At 43.6% G+C, this 20727-nt stretch overlaps 1 protein-coding gene across 1 annotated transcript in view; it reads right to left on the bottom strand.

Annotated features, from left to right (window-relative positions):
• LOC306924546 (peroxisomal carnitine O-octanoyltransferase-like) overlaps positions 1 to 20727 on the bottom strand; it is a 50031-nt gene that overhangs the window by 25282 nt on the left and 4022 nt on the right. Inside the window, exons 4-11 of the mRNA XM_079503105.1 lie at positions 19288 to 19469; positions 16732 to 16859; positions 15450 to 15558; positions 12427 to 12520; positions 6795 to 6920; positions 5057 to 5158; positions 2380 to 2463; positions 1917 to 2024 (exon numbers count right to left, since the gene is read on the bottom strand). Of these exons, the coding sequence (XP_079359231.1) occupies positions 1917 to 2024; positions 2380 to 2463; positions 5057 to 5158; positions 6795 to 6920; positions 12427 to 12520; positions 15450 to 15558; positions 16732 to 16859; positions 19288 to 19469 (933 nt within the window). The remainder of the gene's footprint in view (positions 1 to 1916; positions 2025 to 2379; positions 2464 to 5056; positions 5159 to 6794; positions 6921 to 12426; positions 12521 to 15449; positions 15559 to 16731; positions 16860 to 19287; positions 19470 to 20727) is intronic.

The following is a 20727-nucleotide window of genomic DNA, read 5'->3' as shown; positions in this document are numbered from 1 at the left end:
TTGACCAACAGTTTACAGTGTCCAGGTAGTGTAGTTTAGTGTTGGGGACATTGACCAACAGTTTACAGTGTCCAGGTAGTGTAGTTTAGTGTTGGGGACATTGACCAACAGTTTACAGTGTCCAGGTAGTGTAGTGTAGTGTTGGGGACATTGACCAACAGTTTACAGTGTCCAGGTAGTGTAGTGTAGTGTTGGGGACATTGACCAACAGTTTACAGTGTCCAGGTAGTGTAGTTTAACATTGGGGACATTGACCAACAGTTTACTGTGTCCAGGTAGTGTAGTTTAACGTTGGGGACATTGACCAACAGTTTACAGTGTCCAGGTAGTGTAGTTTAGTGTTGGGGACATTGACCAACAGTTTACAGTGTCCAGGTAGTGTAGTGTAGTGTTGGGGACATTGACCAACAGTTTACAGTGTCCAGGTAGTGTAGTTTAACGTTGGGGACATTGACCAACAGTTTACAGTGTCCAGGTAGTGTAGTTTAACGTTGGGGACATTGACCAACAGTTTACAGTGGCCAGGTAGTGTAGTGTAGTGTTGGGGACATTGACCAACAGTTTACCGTGTCCAGGTAGTGTAGTTTAACGTTGGGGACATTGACCAACAGTTTACCGTGTCCAGGTAGTGTAGTTTAACGTTGGGGACATTGACCAACAGTTTACAGTGTCCAGGTAGTGTAGTTTAACGTTGGGGACATTGACCAACAGTTTACAGTGTCCAGGTAGTGTAGTTTAACATTGGGGACATTGACCAACAGTTTACAGTGTCCAGGTAGTGTAGTTTAACATTGGGGACATTGACCAACAGTTTACCGTGTCCAGGTAGTGTAGTTTAACATTGGGGACATTGACCAACAGTTTACAGTGTCCAGGTAGTGTAGTTTAGTGTTGGGGACATTGACCAACAGTTTACTGTGTCCAGGTAGTGTAGTTTAACATTGGGGACATTGACCAACAGTTTACTGTGTCCAGGTAGTGTAGTTTAGTGTTGGGGACATTGACCAACAGTTTACAGTGTCCAGGTAGTGTAGTTTAACATTGGGGACATTGACCAACAGTTTACTGTGTCCAGGTAGTGTAGTTTAACATTGGGGACATTGACCAACAGTTTACAGTGTCCAGGTAGTGTAGTTTAGTGTTGGGGACATTGACCAACAGTTTACAGTGTCCAGGTAGTGTAGTTTAACATTGGGGACATTGACCAACAGTTTACTGTGTCCAGGTAGTGTAGTTTAACATTGGGGACATTGACCAACAGTTTACTGTGTCCAGGTAGTGTAGTTTAGTGTTGGGGACATTGACCAACAGTTTACTGTGTCCAGGTAGTGTAGTTTAGTGTTGGGGACATTGACCAACAGTTTACAGTGTCCAGGTAGTGTAGTTTAGTGTTGGGGACATTGACCAACAGTTTACAGTGTCTAGGTAGTGTAGTTTAACATTGGGGACATTGACCAACAGTTTACTGGGTCCAGGTAGTGTAGTTTAACATTGGGGACATTGACCAACAGTTTACTGTGTCCAGGTAGTGTAGTTTAGTGTTGGGGACATTGACCAACAGTTTACTGTGTCCAGGTAGTGTAGTTTAGTGTTGGGGACATTGACCAACAGTTTACAGTGTCCAGGTAGTGTAGTTTAGTGTTGGGGACATTGACCAACAGTTTACAGTGTCCAGGTAGTGTAGTTTAACGTTGGGGACATTGACCAACAGTTTACAGTGTCCAGGTAGTGTAGTTTAGTGTTGGGGACATAGATCAACAGTTTACAGTGTCCAGGTAGTGTAGTTTAGTGTTGGGGACATTGACCAACAGTTTACAGTGTACAGGTAGTGTAGTTTAGTGTTGGGGACATTGACCAACAGTTTACAGTGTACAGGTAGTGTAGTTTAGTGTTGGGGACATTGACCAACAGTTTACCGTGTCCAGGTAGCGTTGTCTGGCCTGGCTGATGTCTCTTCTAACTGCATCGTCTACAGTGAACACCAACTCCTCGGGGAGCGACATGGGCCTCACCGTGTCTGTGCCCTGTGAACACACACACATGTGCGCACACATGTGCGCACGCGCGCGCACACACACATGGTGTCTGTTTACACAGTGAAGAACATTAATAAGGACGACAACATAGAGCCCATGGTGTCTGTTTACACAGTGAAGAACATTAATAAGGACGACAACATAGAGCCCATGGTGTCTGTTTACACAGTGAAGAACATTAATAAGGACGACAACATAGAGCCCATGGTGTCTGTTTACACAGTGAAGAACATTAATAAGGACGACAACATAGAGCCCATGGTGTCTGTTTACACAGTGAATAACATTAATACGGATAATTGTGGCACGAATATAAACCCAAGCTGTGAGTTCTAGAGCTTACCGTCCAGACTCCATGCGAGGCCTTCAGCTGCTTGTCAATATAATCATACAGAGACACCATCACCATGCCGTCATACGGAGCATGCTGCAACACAATGTTCATATCATATGATATAATGTCATGTAATAACAACAACACAATGTTAATATCATATGATATAATGTCATGTAATAACAACAACACAATGTTAATATCATATGATATAATGTCATGTAATAACAACAACACAATGTTAATATCATATGATATAATGTCATGTAATAACAACAACACAATGTTAATATCATATGATATAATGTCATGTAATAACAACAACACAATGTTAATATCATATGATATAATGTCATGTAATAACAACAACACAATGTTAATATCATATGATATAATGTCATGTAATAACAACAACACAATGTTAATATCATATGATATAATGTCATGTAATAACAACAACACAATGTTAATATCATATGATATAATGTCATGTAATAACAACAACACAATGTTAATATCATATGATATAATGTCATGTAATAACAACAACACAATGTTAATATCATATGATATAATGTCATGTAATAACAACAACACAATGTTAATATCATATGATATAATGTCATGTAATAACAACAACACAATGTTAATATCATATGATATAATGTCATGTAATAACAACAACACAATGTTAATATCATATGATATAATGTCATGTAATAACAACAACACAATGTTAATATCATATGATATAATGTCATGTAATAACAACAACACAATGTCATATAATAATCCAAATGCTTGACAGAAAGTAGCTCATAACATGTTATAACATAATAACATTATAACATGTCTACGGTGGATTTTTATGAAACAAAAAACTTTGCAGATAGAAAGAGGATAATTCAAGCTTTCTGTACATTTATGACGATGTCATAAATGTACAGAACAGAACAATGTTGCACAACGTTTAACGTTGCTTAATACAATCAGATAGGACTTTTCTGATTGGATGTATGAGCTGTCAATCAGATAGGACTTTTCTGATTGGATGTATGGGCTGTCAATCAGATAGGACTTTTCTGATTGGATGTATGGGCTGTCAATCAGATAGGACTTTTCTGATTGGATGTATGAGCTGTCAATCAGATGAGACTTTTCTGTGTTGATGTATGGGCTGTCAATCAGATAGGACTTTTCTGTGTGGATGTATGGGCTGTCAATCAGATAGGACTTTTCTGATTGGATGTATGGGCTGTCAATCAGATAGGACTTTTCTGTGTGGATGTATGGGCTGTCAATCAGATAGGACTTTTCTGTGTGGATGTATGGGCTGTCAATCAGATAGGACTTTTCTGATTGGATGTATGGGGCTGTCAATCAGATAGGACTTTTCTGTGTGGATGTATGGGCTGTCAATCAGATAGGACTTTTCTGTGTGGATGTATGGGCTGTCAATCAGATAGGACTTTTCTGTGTGGATGTATGGGGCTGTCAATCAGATAGGACTTTTCTGTGTGGATGTATGGACCATAGACATATATAAAGGCTAGATGGCTCAAGGCGGAGTCTCTGACGTAGTTCACCCGGCGGCCATCTTGCTTCGGGACTACAGTACAGTAGGCTATGCTCAATGGCAGCTCAAACAAAAACAGTCATAACTACCTCAAATCTTGACAGATTTACAAACGGGTTGGTTTATTACAAACGTTGTAAACGTGGCTATAGGTATACAAGTATGCGGACATCTCTGACGTTTATAACAAACCAAACCAGTTGAAAATTGAGCAAGTTATGGTTATTTAAAAGTACATGCTGCCCAAGGGGGCAGGCAGACTTTCCAACGTTGAAGCTCTGGGTCCTAGTGGTAGGAGGAGGGACTACAGGCGGACCCGTGGATTCATGACCGGGAAACCCCGTGCAGCTGGGCTTTAACGTTGAGCGCTCGGTTGCCCTACGTCACTCAGGACCTCAAAGTTGAGGTCCTGGGAGGGACTTCCGGCAGTCTTCCGGGTGCTTCAAAACGCCACTGAGCAACTTCCATTGACATGAATAGCTGGGGGGGCGGAGCTTCGCACCAGTTCAGTCTCTATTATATATATACTCTATGATGCTGCCCCAGAGACACAATGTCATGCTGCCCCGAGGTAAGATGGCCGCCACGTAGCAACGTCGCTCTCCATTGGCCAGAGCGCGGGTGAGACATCTAGCTTTCTTATCTATGGTATGGACTGTCAAGGCCAGAAAGTAGTTATTATTTGCCACTCAGTAGGTGCATAACTTCCGGGTACGATGATGAAGTCAGCCTCTATTGAGCCGAGTGCACACAGTGGCAGTCCCTTGTCTGATCTAACGTTTAAAGTTTTTTGAGTTTTTTGAGTTTTTGAGTGGTGCAACCACTCCTATAGACAGCTATGTGTGTCCCTGGCTGTGTCACTGTGTCCCTGGGTCTGAGCACGGAAATAGCATATTATCACCACCAAGTCTCACTGTTGTGCAACCGCGCGCACACACACACACACACACACACACACACACACACACACACACACACACACACACACACACACACACACACACACACACACACACACACACACACACACACACACACACACACACACACACACACACACACACACACACACACACACACACACACACACAGAACACGTCATGGACTCACGTCACAGTTGCATCCGAATGTACCGTTGGAGAAGCAGAGGCTGTTGTAGGATTTATCTCCCCAGCGGATGGTAGGGTCACCGGTCAGCGCCTGCTGGATTATCTGGGGATTAGAAAATGTCTTGACTCAGTATTTATATTGTGGTATTCGTCACGTCCCTGATATTGGCTGAGTTTCTTAACACGAGGCCCGCCACAAACGAGGAACACGAGGGTCTAAATTAGTACCCTAGCACGCCAAACCCGAGACTCTCGTGAACCAGGGTTTACATTCTTTAATCAATCTTTAATCACATGTTTTAATGCGATCGAATCGGATGCTAATGTTGCTATCGCGTAAACATAGAGTGGGACACTGGCCGCGGCCATTTTGAAGATGCGCGCGCAGCCACTTGCATTGTAAGCCCTGTCTTCAAAGGCCTGTATCTCAGAAGGGACATTGAGGGGACAGTTTCTGGTGAATACAAGGGTTTTCAACGGGCTGTAGCAGGCGGGCTGACACTCGCGGTCGAGTTCTTCCGCCACCGACCGAGACAACAAACATCCGGGCTTGACACACCACACAGCAGTTTTGTCATTGTAACATCCGGTTTCGGATATTTGGCTCTTCAAAGTAAATGTTACGCGCGATAAAACCTTGGCAATACGCTATCGAGGGATTAATTAATGCTGGCGTGAATTGGGTTAAATGGACCCTGCGTAGCAAGTGTGTGTGTGGTTTCCCCTTTCACTGTGAACATAGATATGCAACATAGATGTGCCACGCAACTGTCCTTATAAGGCGCTGAAATGAAGTGAAGTTTCGCTGAAATGAAATGAAGCCTAGTAGTAGTAGTAGGCCTCGTCCGAGTAGGCCTCGGACGAGGCCTACTCAATTAAAGAATGCTGAATGAACTAGCTTGCATTGGTAACTTTGACTGCACAATAGCCTCCCATTTAACCCATTTTGGGCGGGAACCCCTTTTGGTGTTTTAAACATTATGTTGTAATTTAGCTATTGGAAAATAGCAGATCTACAAGTTCATAGCGCGGCACCGAGTGCCGCGCTATGAACTTGTAGGTCTGCTATTTTTGGAAAATCGTTAAAATGTGCCTCAAATCTTTCAGAAAATTGGCATGATTTAGAAAACTTTTTTTTTTTAATTTCGACGTCAGGCCTGAATGGGTTAACCTCCTTGTATAGGCCTATATTTATCAACCCACAATCGCATGTTATTCTATTTAACACATTTTGACCTGAGATCAGATGTCAAAAATGTCTTCTACATCCTGACAGTTTTCTGAAAAAGCTATGTTTCTGTCAGTCGGTGGCGCGCTATGAGCTTGTAGATCTGCTATTTTTCAATAGCTAAAGCATAACATAATGCTAACACCAAAAGGGGTTCCCGTCCAAAATGGGTTAATTCACTTGCATAATGAGACAGTGTTTTCATATAGGCCTACATTTACCTTATTGCGGACATCACTTAGCCTCTGAAATATAATTGAATAATATTAGGACTGCTGGACACATCTTTTAATATATATTTTTTCAGAGGGAACGTTTTTAACTCATATCTTTGCTTCTGGTGGCGGGGGGGGGGGGGGGGGGGGGGTCCCTGGAACAACATATTTTCAGACGGGGGTCGGCATGAGGTTTTTCAGAAAACTGTCAGGATTTAGAAGACGTGCGTGCGTGCGTGTGTGTACGTGCGTACGTACGTGTGCATGTGTGTACGTGCGTGCGTGTACGTGCGTACCTGTGTGTAGTCCAGTGGGGTGGCGGAGGGCTGTGATTGGTCCAGAGAGATGACGAACAGGCTGCTCTGAATGGTTTCCAGAAGATTCTCATTGGTGGGATCGATGCTGATCAGATACTGTCTGGCCTGTGGAGACGGTGTTGATTATGACAGCACACTTTGATTTTAGTTTGAGTCATTAGTCTTTTGAATAGTTTTCGTTTAGTTTTTAGTCACATTTTAGTCTAGTTTTAGTCGGCTAAATATCCCGTGGGTCGCGACCCCTCGGGGGGTCGCCAAATTATTTTGGGGGGTCCCCAAATAAATTTCAAAAAAGAAAAAAGAAAAAAAAAATTGCAACTGAATGGCTGGAAAATGGAAATGAAGAGTTTACATATAGTACACATAGTACATGCATACACCTTCCCTAATGATTATATCTGGTTTCAGTATTTATTTATGGTGTATTGTCTCTATTATTAAGGTTATTGTAGCAGTCAATTTATATTGGGGGTCGGGAGTGGGCGGGGGTCCCGAGACGTTGCCAAAGCATTTTCGGGGGTCCCCGGCCAAGAACGTTGAGAACCCTAAATTTTAGTCGACTAAAATGTATTTCGGCGGGCCTTGATGTCGTCGTAACGACTGATTTTAACACTTGCTGAAAATAGCAGATGTACAAGCTCACAACGGGTCGCAGCGTTGTAGATCTGCTATTTTCAGCATGCAACCAAATGTAAAATGACTTGATCTCTTGTCCACTAGTCCCTTCCTAACATGTTAGTCTAGTTTTTATTTGTTCCCTGGCATATGTTTTCAAATAGGGGTCCGTGGGCTGATTAGTGTCAATGTGGGGGTCCTTGACATGAAGGTTAGGAACCAGTGAGAGGTGTTCACCTATATGGTGTCCCCAGTGAGAGGTGTTCACCTATATGGTGTCCCCAGTGAGAGGTGTTCACCTATATGGTGTCCCCAGTGAGAGGTGTTCACCTATATGGTGTCCCCAGTGAGAGGTGTTCACCTATATGGTGTCCCCAGTGAGAGGTGTTCACCTATAGAGACACACGGGGACTACAAATTCCACGCCCCCAAATGAGACAGCGTCCCCACTTCTGGTCCGTTTCAACTGTGTACTGCAGCTGCCAATGCAATCCCTATGAGAGGCATCATAAAATACCCTTATTTCACTGGTTCATTACTGAGGCTGTAGCGATTTATTTTGTGTTCGAATAATGTGTCCCATATGTTTTATTTGTCCTTTTTAATGTCATATACCTGCCATCTCAATATACAACCCACAATGTACTATAATATACTCCATAAGATTGTAAAGACTGCTAGCATCGGATATATTGAAGTTTCCCTGACGTATGATTTGTACGTCACGCATTAATCCTTATAAATACCGCTAGATGCGGCATTCCCCAGCGACGGATCGAGCGACCACGACGAGCGTGACAGAGTCCAGCGTTGTAAACGGTTAAACGGCCGGTCTTCATCATGCCTAAAGTGTGCTGCGTTCCTCTTTGTAAAAACAACAAAGAAAAAAACCCAGACTTGATGTTTCATCAACTTCCAGCTGATCATGAAAAGAGACAGAAATGGCTGCACCCATCCACTAGTAAAAAATATGTGAAACCATCCAGAAGAAGTTTGTGAACTCCACAAGTGGTGGAAATTAAGTATTCAAGTGAAGCTTATGAAGGTATATGTCACAGTGAAAATAGCCTTGAAACTTATGATAGTCAGTCATGACGCAACTTCACCCTGTCTTTAGTGCCTTGCTACATTTACAACGTTTAAGTGTAGGCTACATAAGCGTTCAGATTTCAAATATAAAGTGCTCATCCCCGGAGCTACGGATGTTATACATTTGCACGTTTATTAGCACCCGTGTAGTCCTTATATTGTTCAATAAAAAGCATTTTTATCGCTCAAAACAAGGCAAGTCACGCCACGACGCACGTGAAGGACGAGCGTCATGTGAACCATTAATCTTATCCTACTGAATATGATATAGATTGACAATATCAAGAAGTCAGGCAAAATCATCTGAGGAGCATATGCTGCTATATAGGATTACACAGACTGAAATTGACTGCCTGAAAAGTAATTTATTATATTATTCTTCATGCATGAAGCTCCCAATTCCCGTGAAATTGCAATATATGGGCTATATAAATAAATACCCCATATATTGTAATATGTATTAAAACTGTAATACATAAGATAGATTCTAATTGATATTTTATTATCTATAAACCTGGAGAATCCACTAGATAGTTGACAATGGATATGTCACTCCTGGCCATTTAGTTGGGTCATTTTCCAAACTACTTTTAGGCAAATCATATGGACAAATTGATAATCCAACAAGTTTTATTTTTTCTTTGTATAAAGAATTCATATACGCCTGCATGTTCACACCATGCACCACAAATACGGATAATGTATCTTCAAACTCGGCGGCGCTTGGAACGTCACTTATAAGCGACAGGTAATCAGTCAACTCAGCTCTGCTCCGTTAACATTATGGGTAACTCATTCAAGTGGTAAATTAAATGTGAAACAAGTCATCTATTGAGAAAACAAAAAAATATGTTGACAAAGACACTTCATACATTTGGAAACATATTTTTATTCAAATCAATATAGTCTTCAGTTCATGTTGTATTATTTTAAAAGTAGGCTAACTACAGTGGAATTTCAATTGACTTCTATGGGCTGGCATGCAGTACACTGGTCTAACGGACCAGAAGTGGGGACGCTGTCTCATTTGGGGGCGTGGAATTTGTAGTCCCCGTGTGTCTCTATATGGTGTCCCCAGTGAGAGGTGTTCACCTATATGGTGTCCCCAGTGAGAGGTGTTCACCTATATGGTGTCCCCAGTGAGAGGTGTTCACCTATATGGTGTCCCCAGTGAGAGGTGTTCACCTATATGGGCTGCGTTCAAATTGCTAGGGTTGTTCCCTACTCCCCATACGGGGACCCAGACTCAGTGGACTCAAATAGTGATTCATTCGGACAATACTCCCTGTATGGGGAGCACCGACTTTGACGTCAATATCGGTAGAGGGCACTATAGGTCCGCGGGTTCATGTACTTTTTATTTGCATTGTAATCCCCATAGGGTTTTTTCAGATCGCCTCATAAAGAACTGTATGAAAAATAAACAAATCATCCCGGCCGTTTCACTCATTTGGATATGAAGAATCAACTGACTGCAAAAAAACAGTCAAAAGGCTGCTGCTGAAATGATGATAAAAAGGTTATTCTTTTAAAATAACATAGGCCTATGATTATTATCAATAAATTAATATTATATCCATTATCCAGCAATATGAAAACAGTGCACCACCTTGACAATATGAAAATATCAGCAGCATGATTATGAACCCCCGCTAATCCTGGGGGGGATACGGCAAAAATAGCCGATCTATAAGCAACGCGACGTCCGTGTTGTGAGCTTGTAGATCGGGTACTTTTGGTAAAGAATTACCAAAAGTAGCCGATCTACAAGCTCTGCTCACAATACGGACGTTAACAGAAACAGCAGTCCAATAAATTACTGCCTACATAATGAAGTTTTAATGTGTAATTCAATGAAATAATGTTAGATAACATATCTTTTTTAATGGCAGGAATTAATTAATATTAATAAAACATATGTTCGGAGACACAATTAATGTGTCTCACATGCATGTACAAAATATATATTGGACTTTAGCACATAGCTTTACAACCTCACCAACCTTAATCCAAAAACTATTAAAATATAAGGCCTTCTACAGCAAGCAACTCATTCCTCTCCTAACGTCATGTGCTGGGCCTGGGTGATACAATTCCCGGTGCATTGTGGGATACTTCAGTCCACTACATTAGGGTGCAAAAAGGGAATTAATTAATTCCCTATGCCCCATATAGTGCACTACTTTGGGGTTCCGCCATTTTGTTATAGTGTCCGAATATGTAGTGAGCATTTTTGCACCCTAATGTAGTGGACTGAAGTATCCCACAATGCACCGGGAATTGTAGGGACACTGGTCACTACAAAAACACAGCGAAGCAAATCTGCCCCATAATGCATTGCGCAAGCTCGCTCTTGAGCGCACATTCACGCGTTTGCGCGCACGTGCGCTGCTTCTGCATGCATGCGCTTATTGCGCTCCAACTCAGAAGAGGCAGAAGTTGAACCCCTGGCGGATCTCGAAGCTACAGATCTCGAGACAAATTATCTGTGCATTTATTTATTATTTATTTATTTATAATAAAACAATTCATTTGCAATAGTATTACTAATCTGATTCATTGTATCACCCAGGCCCAGCACATGACGTTAGGAGAGGAGTGAGGTTGTAAAGCTATGTGCTAAAGTCCAATATATATTTTGTACATGAATGTGAGACACATTAATTGTGTCTCCGAACATGTTTTATTAATATTAATTAATTCCTGCCATGAAAAAATATATATGTTATCTAACATTATTTCATTGAATTGCGATAAATACATTAAAACCTCATTATGTAGGCAGTAATTTATTGGACCGCTGTTTCAGTTTCTGTATTGAGTTTGTGCTTGAAATGTACTGTAATTCTGCAAACTGTTAAATATTTCAATCAATTCTGTTAACGTCCATATTGTGAGCAGAGCTTGTAGATCGGCTACTTTTGGTACTTCTTTATCAAAAGTACCCGATCTACAAGCTCACAACACGGACGCCGCGTTGCTTATAGATCGGCTATTATTGCCGTACCCCCCCCCCCCCCTCCCCAGGATTAGCGGGGGTTCATAATCATGCTGCTGATATTTTCATATTGTCAAGGTGGTGCACTGTTTTCATATTGCTGGATAATGGATATAATATTAATGTATTGATAATAATCATAGGCCTATGTTATTTTAAAATAATAACCTTTTTATCATAGACATATAGGCCTAAATGCCTGCAAATTTTCATTAACCTATTTTTTCTTTATTCATCCATGAATTTAAAAATAATTTAACAAACTGTCCTTGCAGGGAGGTGACAGCCTGCAGTCACTTTTGATACAGTCTGTTCCTAGCGAAAATTCAGCAGCAGCGTTTTGACTGGTTTCTTGTAGTCAGTTGATTCTTCATATCCAAATGAGTGAAACGGCCGGGTTGATTTGTTTATTTTTCATACAGTTCTTTATGAGGCGATCTGAAAAAATCCTATGGGGATTACAATGAAAATAAAAAGTACATGAACCCGCAGACCTATAGCGCCCTCTACCGATATTGACGTCAGAGTCGGTGCTCCCCATACAGGGAGTATTGTCCGAATTCATCACCATTTGAGTCCACTGAGTCTGGATCCCCGTATGGGGAGTAGGGAGTAGGGAACAACCCTATGGATTCATCACTATTAGAGTCCACTGAGTCTGGATCCCCGTATGGGGAGTAGGGAGTAGGGAACAACCCTATGAATTCATCACCATTTGAGTCCACTGAGTCTGGGTCCCCGTATGGGGAGTAGGGAGTAGGGAACAACCCTAGCAATTCGAACGCAGCCCTGGTGTTCCCAGTGAGAGGTGTTCACCTATATGGTGTCCCCAGTGAGAGGTGTTCACCTATATGGTGTCCCCAGTGAGAGGTGTTCACCTATATGGTGTCCCCAGTGAGAGGTGTTTACCTTGGCCCACAGCGCCCTGTCCTCTGAGGTGAGGACCGCCAGCCCGTCTCCCTCTGGAAGCCTGGAACAGGTCTCCTTCACATAGCTGAGCTGTCTACGCACGCACGCACACACACACACACACACACACACACACACACACACATCGGACACGCACAAGCACACGCCGCACCCATGCACGCTCGCACGCACACACACACCGGACACCCACGTACGCACACATGCACCCACCCATGCACCTCACGCACAGAGAGAGAGAGAGAGAATATGACTGTTATGGGGTGTATTTTTACTCTCTTAACCCTAGAACACTACACATCCTTTTTATCAAACTGAACTCATACTAAGCATTAAAGTATGAGGTATAAAGTACAGCAGCCTTATGTTCCTAAAACAGAAAGATTGGGTATTGGGTAAGACTGACGTTATGTATCTTTCAGGACTTTGCACTGCTTTGTCTCAACCATTACTCTATGGCTCTGGTCTCAGCCACCGCGGTGGATATTTTGACATACCGTTTTTTGGGGGGGGGGGGGTTTTGCCACTGCTGTTGGAGCAGCCATAAACTACACAGGTTCATCTGTTGGAGCAGCCATAAACTACACAGGTTCATCTCTACTGTTGGAGCAGCCATAAACTACACAGGTTCATCTCTACTGTTGGAGCAGCCATAAACTACACAGGTTCATCTCTACTGTTGGAGCAGCCATAAACTACACAGGTTCATCTCTACTGTTGGAGCAGCCATAAACTACACAGGTTCATCTCTACTGTTGGAGCAGCCATAAACTACACAGGTTCATCTCTACTGTTGGAGCAGCCATAAACTACACAGGTTCATCTCTACTGTTGGAGCAGCCATAAACTACACAGGTTCATCTCTACTGTTGGAGCAGCCATAAACTACACAGGTTCATCTCTACTGTTGGAGCAGCCATAAACTACACAGGTTCATCTCTACTGTTGGAGCAGCCATAAACTACACAGGTTCATCTCTACTGTTGGAGCAGCCATAAACTACACAGGTGCATCTCTACTGTTGGAGCAGCCATAAACTACACAGGTTCATCTCTACTGTTGGAGCAGCCATAAACTACACAGGTTCATCTCTACTGTTGGAGCAGCCATAAACTACACAGGTTCATCTCTACTGTTGGAGCAGCCATAAACTACACAGGTTCATCTCTACTGTTGGAGCAGCCATAAACTACACAGGTTCATCTCTACTGTTGGAGCAGCCATAAACTACACAGGTTCATCTCTACTGTTGGAGCAGCCATAAACTACACAGGTTCATCTCTACTGTTGGAGCAGCCATAAACTACACAGGTGCATCTCTACTGTTGGAGCAGCCATAAACTACACAGGTTCATCTCTACTGTTGGAGCAGCCATAAACTACACAGGTTCATCTCTACTGTTGGAGCAGCCATAAACTACACAGGTTCATCTCTACTGTTGGAGCAGCCATAAACTACACAGGTTCATCTCTACTGTTGGAGCAGCCATAAACTACACAGGTTCATCTCTACTGTTGGAGCAGCCATAAACTACACAGGTTCATCTCTACTGTTGGAGCAGCCATAAACTACACAGGTTCATACCAATGTTCTGGGGGATCTTTGTAATGTTGGTGTTAGTAAAAAGCAGGTAAAAGAGTAACATTTGAGGCAGACTAACATCAGTCACTCTACAGTTCACTGTAGCAGAAGGAGGTGCAGGGAAACCGCAGATATGTCGTCTCCGCCTACAGGAAATACGTTGCCTGACCATGAGACCCGTTTCTGAATCGGTCTATACAGGCACGAAGGAGTTGTGGTGCTGCAAACACCTCTCAGTGAGAGACACAATGTTGGTCTGCTGCCTAGTTAGGCCTATATATAGTCCTAGTTAGGCCTATATATAGTCCTAGTAAGGCCTATATATAGTCCTAGTTAGGCCTATATATAGTCCTAGTTAGGCCTATATATAGTCATAGTTAGGCCTATATATAGTCCTAGTTAGGCCTATATATAGTCCCCTAGTTAGGCCTATATATAGTCCTAGTTAGGCCTATATATAGTCCTAGTTAGGCCTATATATAGTCCTAGTTAGGCCTATATATAGTCCTAGTTAGGCCTATATATAGTCCCCTAGTTAGGCCTATATATAGTCCCCTAGTTAGGCCTATATATAGTCCTAGTTAGGCCTATATATAGTCCTAGTTAGGCCTATATATAGTCCTAGTTAGACCTATATATAGTCCTAGTTAGGACTATATATAGTCCCCTAGTTAGGCCTATATATAGTCCTAGTTAGGCCTATATATAGTCCTAGTTAGGCCTATATATAGTCCTAGTTAGGCCTATATATAGTCCTAGTTAGGCCTATATATAGTCCTAGTAAGGCCTATATATAGTCCTAGTTAGGCCTATATATAGTCCTAGTTAGGCCTATATATAGTCCCCAGGTGTGCCGATTGTTGGCCCCGCCCACACCACCAACAAGGCAACCTGCCACTACTCCACCCCTAACGCCTCACCAGGCTTTCCACCACCTCGGAGGAAAGCCTGGTCTCTGTTTCAAAAGTCCGTATGATCCTGTCGGGAGCCGATGATATCGTTACGTCATGTTGTAGTATTGTTTTGTAGTCGATCAGGCAGGAACAACAGGCGGTAACTTTATATATATATATATATCTATGGCAACTTCCTTTTCATTTTCTCAATAAAAGCTCTCGTAAGCCTGTAGCTTTTATTGAGAAAAATCGGTTTGAGGGAAAAGGAAGTTGCCGCCTGTTGTTCCTGCCTGTCGACCATCATCCGCTCCCGACAGGATCATATACCCAAATGAAATGGTGCCCAGGCTACTGCACCCCACTCTCAGCTAGAGTGGTGGGGTTTTCTACATGGGGGTTGGCGGCCAATTACAGATATTTCTGGGGGTCCTTGACGTGAACATGTTTGAGAACGACTGACATAGAAACATAGGGTTTCAGAAAGCTGTCAGGATTTAGAAGACATTTTGTAAATGATCACTTCATACCGTTGTATTTCTGGTGGAGTGAGGATGTGACCTCCACAGAGAGCGTTGAAGGTGAAGATACGACCTCCACACATGACCACCACATGAGAGGGACACGCCCCTTCACTGTCTGGAACACACACATGACCACCACATGAGAGGGACACGCCCCTTCACTGTCTGGAACGCGCACACACACACACACACACACACACACACACACACACACACACACACACACACACACACACACACACACACACACACACACACACACACACACACACACACACACACACACACACACACACACACACACACACACACACACACACACACACACACACACACACACACACACACACACGTTTAAATAAGCAAATAACCTTTTCAAATCTGCACAACTCTACTGTGTGCTGTGACGTAGACTCCGTGGGGGCGGCGGGGCTTGAGCCCCCATGAGGAATTAGACCTGAATATATCATTACTCTATGGAATATATATATATTCGCCTCAGTCCGTCCCGTTTGTACCACGCCAGGTCGCGCCGCGACCGTTCGCGCAATTCTCGTCTTTGCATTTTTTCGTCTTTGTATCGCGCCACTCTAACCATCCAAGTCTGAACGCACCTTAACACCTCTTTTGTACTGGGCCGGGTGCAGGGGGGGTGGTGGGGGGTGGACCGCGTTGCCTGTCCACTTGTACACATGCAGATCAGGCATTCAAATGCTAATCTGGTGGCTTGTTTTCACCTGCCAGGTAGGGTATGCAACAATGCATAGTACTGTACTCTGCAATAGGCTACTTGTTCACTATGAGAAGGAGTAGCCTGATGACTCATTTAAACATGCTCTTCTGTTTATAATCTAAACACTGACAAGTGTTACAAATAAGTGTTTAGAACCAAAACCGCTTTGGTTTAGTGTGAAACGAAAAAAAAAAAAAAAACTTGTTTTCCTCGCTGCGGCAGGGGCGCGGGGGGGGGGAGGGGTATATGACGCCCCCATGACGATTATAAAAACATTTCGTCTCTGACTGTGTGTGAGTGTGAGTGTGAGTGTGAGTGTGAGCGTGCGCGTGTGTGTGTGTGTGTGTGTGTGTGTGTGTGTGCGTGCGTGCGTGCGTGCGTGCGTGCGTGCGTACCAGTCTTAAAGTAGTTCCGTACGGTGTCCTTGGTGACTCCAGGTATGTGTGTGTGTGTGTGTGTGTGTGTGTGTGTGTGTGTGTGTGTGTGTGTGTGTGTGTGTGTGTGTGTGTGTGTGTGTGTGTGTGTGTGTGTGTGTGTGTGTGTGTGCGTGCGTACCAGTCTTAAAGTAGTTCCGTACGGTGTCCTTGGTGACTCCAGGTATTTTGCAGGTACAGAAGAGCATCCTGAACTGATCCATGTCAAATGACACATTATTACCAGCCTTCTGAGGTGGCAGTCTCTCCCTACGCACGCACGCACGCACGCACGCACACACGCACGCACGCACGCACGCACGCACGCACGCACGCACGCAGGCGCACACACACACACGCACAAACAAAACTATAAAACAGCGGTTCCCTCAGATGGGCGGGCTGTGTGCATTTTCAGAGAATGTTTATTTTAATGACGATCAATTATTTTCTTGCTGGGATCAGTGGAACTAACTTTTGGTGTTTTAAGAATTATGTTATACTTTAGCTGTTGAAAGATATCAGATCTACAAGCTCATAGCGCAGCTACAAGCTTGTAGAACTGCTATAAAACTCAAAATCTTTGCTTCTGGGGTGGGGGGGGGGGGGGGTCCCTGGAACAACATATTTTCAGATGGGGGTCCGTGGCTAAATACAGATAATGCTGGGGGTCCTTGACATGAAAAAGGTTGAGCACCACTGACATAGAAACATAGATTTTTCAGAAAACTTGCTTTACAAAATTTAAATACGTTTTTTTGTAATAATAATGTTATACCATCATTACAATCGTCTCTCAATTATTTGGGGGCCACACTTCTAGCCTCGGCCCACAGGTTGAGAATCACTGCTATAAAAGGACTGCCACAATGTATCAAAAACAAACATTTCACATTTGCGTGCGTGCGTGCGTGCGTGCGTGCGTGCGTGCGTGCGTGCGTGCGTGCGTGCGTGCGTGCGTGCGTGCGTGCGTGCGTGCGTGCACATCAGTGTTGTCCCTTGAATAGTTTTCATTTGGTTTTAGTCACATTTTAGTCACCTGGAATGTTTTAGTGTTAGTCAGAGTGTAGAGTAGCGACACGCTTTGATCTCGCCGCAAAGCGGCTTAAGCGGGTGCCTTATGGGCTATAGTTCCAAACATTGCTCCTATTGGCTGGAACTATCCCATTGAGATAGAATGAGCACTTCCGCATTCCATTGTTACAATGGGTGTCAATGCTAGTGTCGCCACTCTCTTACTAGATTACTCTGGTGTTAGTCTATAGTTGTGTTAGACTAAATATCATAAGATTTTAGTCGTACTGCAGTGTGTGCGTGCGTGCGTGCGTGTCCAGGAGTCAGCCCAGCTCCTAATCCAGACAACAGTCTTGTCAAAACTTGACTATTGTAACTCCCTCCTTACTGGCCTACCGGCATGTGCACTTAAGCCCCTCCAACTGATCCAAAATGCCGCAGCCCGCTTGGTCTTCAACCAGCCAAAATTCTCACACGTCACCCCCCTTCTCCGCTCCCTCCATTGGCTCCCGGTCGCTGCCCGCACAGAATACAAAACTCTGATGCTGGCATTCAAAGCAACCAAAGGCATGCCCCCCCCATATCTCACAAGTATGATCGTACCCTACAAACCCTCCCGCGCACTCAGATCAGCCAACGCAGGGAAGCTGGAGGTACCTTCACTAAAAACGCCGGGACAACGCTCCACACGTCCCAAACTCTTCTCCCTTCTGGCTCCAAAACTATGGAATGCACTTCCCATCGCAGTCAGAACTGCAGCCTCACTCCCAATCTTCCACCGTAGTCTGAAAACCCACCTCTTCAGACTCCACCATGGCCCGTAGCACTTGCCCTAGCCTATCCCCTTAGATAGCACATTATGTAGACTTAGATAGTATTTTAAACAGACTTATAGCTTGTTACGTAGACAGCTCTAGAATTGCACTTTATGTAGTCATAGCACTTTATAGTACACATGTATAATATATTATATAGTATAGTATGTATAGTTTACATAGATACTCCACTGTTACGTTCTTAGTCTACGCATGATTCATGATAACTACTTTTTATATATGTGATGTATGCCATGCTTTTGTTATTGCCTAATGTAAATCGCTCTGGATTAACACATTTTGTGCCCAAAACGTCTGTGGACGTCCTGGGTATTACCGCAAGTGCATAGCCCAAAACGTATGTGGACGTCTTTCAAAACGTGGTGCCAAAGTTTGTGTTTTCGCCATTGAGAATGCATTTGGCGTTTAAATTAAATAACTCAGAAACTATAAAACATTTCAAAGTAAAAAGTTCCAGCATGTGTCTCCACAGTCAGCTGAATTATAAAAAATGTGAATGGATTTTCTAGGTGAAAGTGATTTTGGGCAGTATTGCGTGGGCTCTCAATGAGCGTCTGCTAAATGCCTAAATTGTAAATTGTAAATTGTCTTACATGTGGACCATCTCCCAGTACTGCAGCATGTGTGTGTGTGTGTGTGTGTGTGTGTACCATCTCCCAGTACTGCAGTGTGTGTGTGCGTGCGTGCGTGCGTGTCTTACGTGCGTATCATCTCCCAGTACTGCAGTGTGTGTGTGTGTGTGTGTGTGTGTGTGTGTGTGTGTGTGCGTGTCTTACGTGCGTATCATCTCCCAGTACTGCAGTGTGTGTGTGTGTGTGTGTGTGTGTGTGTGTGCGTGCGTGTCTTACGTGCGTATCATCTCCCAGTACTGCAGGGTGAGCCAGGTGTTGACGCTGGCCCTGGGGAGCTGGGAGCCCTCCGCGGGGGGCCAGCAGTGTTCCAGGAAGGGCGCGGGACCCCCGAAGTTCACGCTGAGCTGGGAGGCCGAACGCACCGCCAGATAGGCGGCGTCCAGCCACCACTCCTCCAGCTGTGAAGAAAAACAAAAAGAAAGCAACCGCATCAAATCATTTGTGACCAGATTTGACTGAGAGACTGCCATCGCGCAAATTACAGCTTTTCACCAGAGGAGAAAAGAAGAAGAAACTTTTACGAAAATTCAAAAAGATCCAATGGCAGTCCCTCAGTCAAATTTAGTCACATTTGTTCAATTCACTGATTTTATCTCAACAAAAGGTCAACATCGCTCACACATTATAGGGTTGTAATCCACACAGCCGTCGAAATACGACAACTCCGTTCACTTCACGGGGCTTCAGTCCAATGGAGGCTCTCCTACATAGACTTCTATTGGTTTCAGTCCAATGGAGGCTCTCCTACATAGACTTCTATTGGCTTCAGTCCAATGGAGGCTCTCCTACATAGACTTCTATTGGCTTCAGTCCAATGGAGGCTCTCCTACATAGACTTCTATTGGCTTCAGTCCAATGGAGGCTCTCCTACATAGACTTCTATTGGCTTCAGTCCAATGGAGGCTCTCCTACATAGACTTCTATTGGCTTCAGTCCAATGGAGGCTCTCCTACATAGACTTCTGTTGGCTTCAGTCCAATGGAGGCTCTCCTACATAGACTTCTATTGGCTTCAGTCCAATGGAGGCTCTCCTACATAGACTTCTATTGGCTTCAGTCCAATGGAGGCTCTCCTACATAGACTTCTGTTGGCTTCAGTCCAATGGAGGCTCTCCTACATAGACTTCTATTGGCTTCAGTCCAATGGAGGCTCTCCTACATAGACTTCTATTGGCTTCAGTCCAATGGAGGCTCTCCTACATAGACTTCTATTGGCTTCAGTCCAATGGAGGCTCTCCTACATAGACTTCTATTGGCTTCAGTCCAACGGAGGCTCTCCTACATAGACTTCTATTGATCATAGTGTCTCATATCATATCATAGTGTCTGCCACTATCATCATCATCGTATCACTATCATATACTACGTATCACTATCATCATATCGTATCATAGTGTCTGCCAAATAGACATAGTTATGTCATCATGATGATGTACGATGATAAGACCGCCCCCCACTTCACACGGGTGTGATTTCTGAGGGGCCCTAGCCCCTCCTATATTCAGCAATAAAGTGTAGATCCTACACAAAGATCAAATTCCCATTGACAATCAATGTAAATTGTATTCATTATGTGGACGAGCCAATCGACGTTACGTCATGATGATGTACTATGATAAGAGCGCCCCTCACTTCAAATGCTAGGATCCCAGTTATT

Source organism: Electrona antarctica, assembly GCF_951216825.1.
Source record: "Electrona antarctica genome assembly, chromosome: 6".
NCBI classification, from domain to species: Eukaryota; Metazoa; Chordata; class Actinopteri; order Myctophiformes; family Myctophidae; genus Electrona; species Electrona antarctica.
Note: the sequence above shows the minus strand (reverse complement) of the source record. Positions and strands in the feature narration are given on the sequence as shown.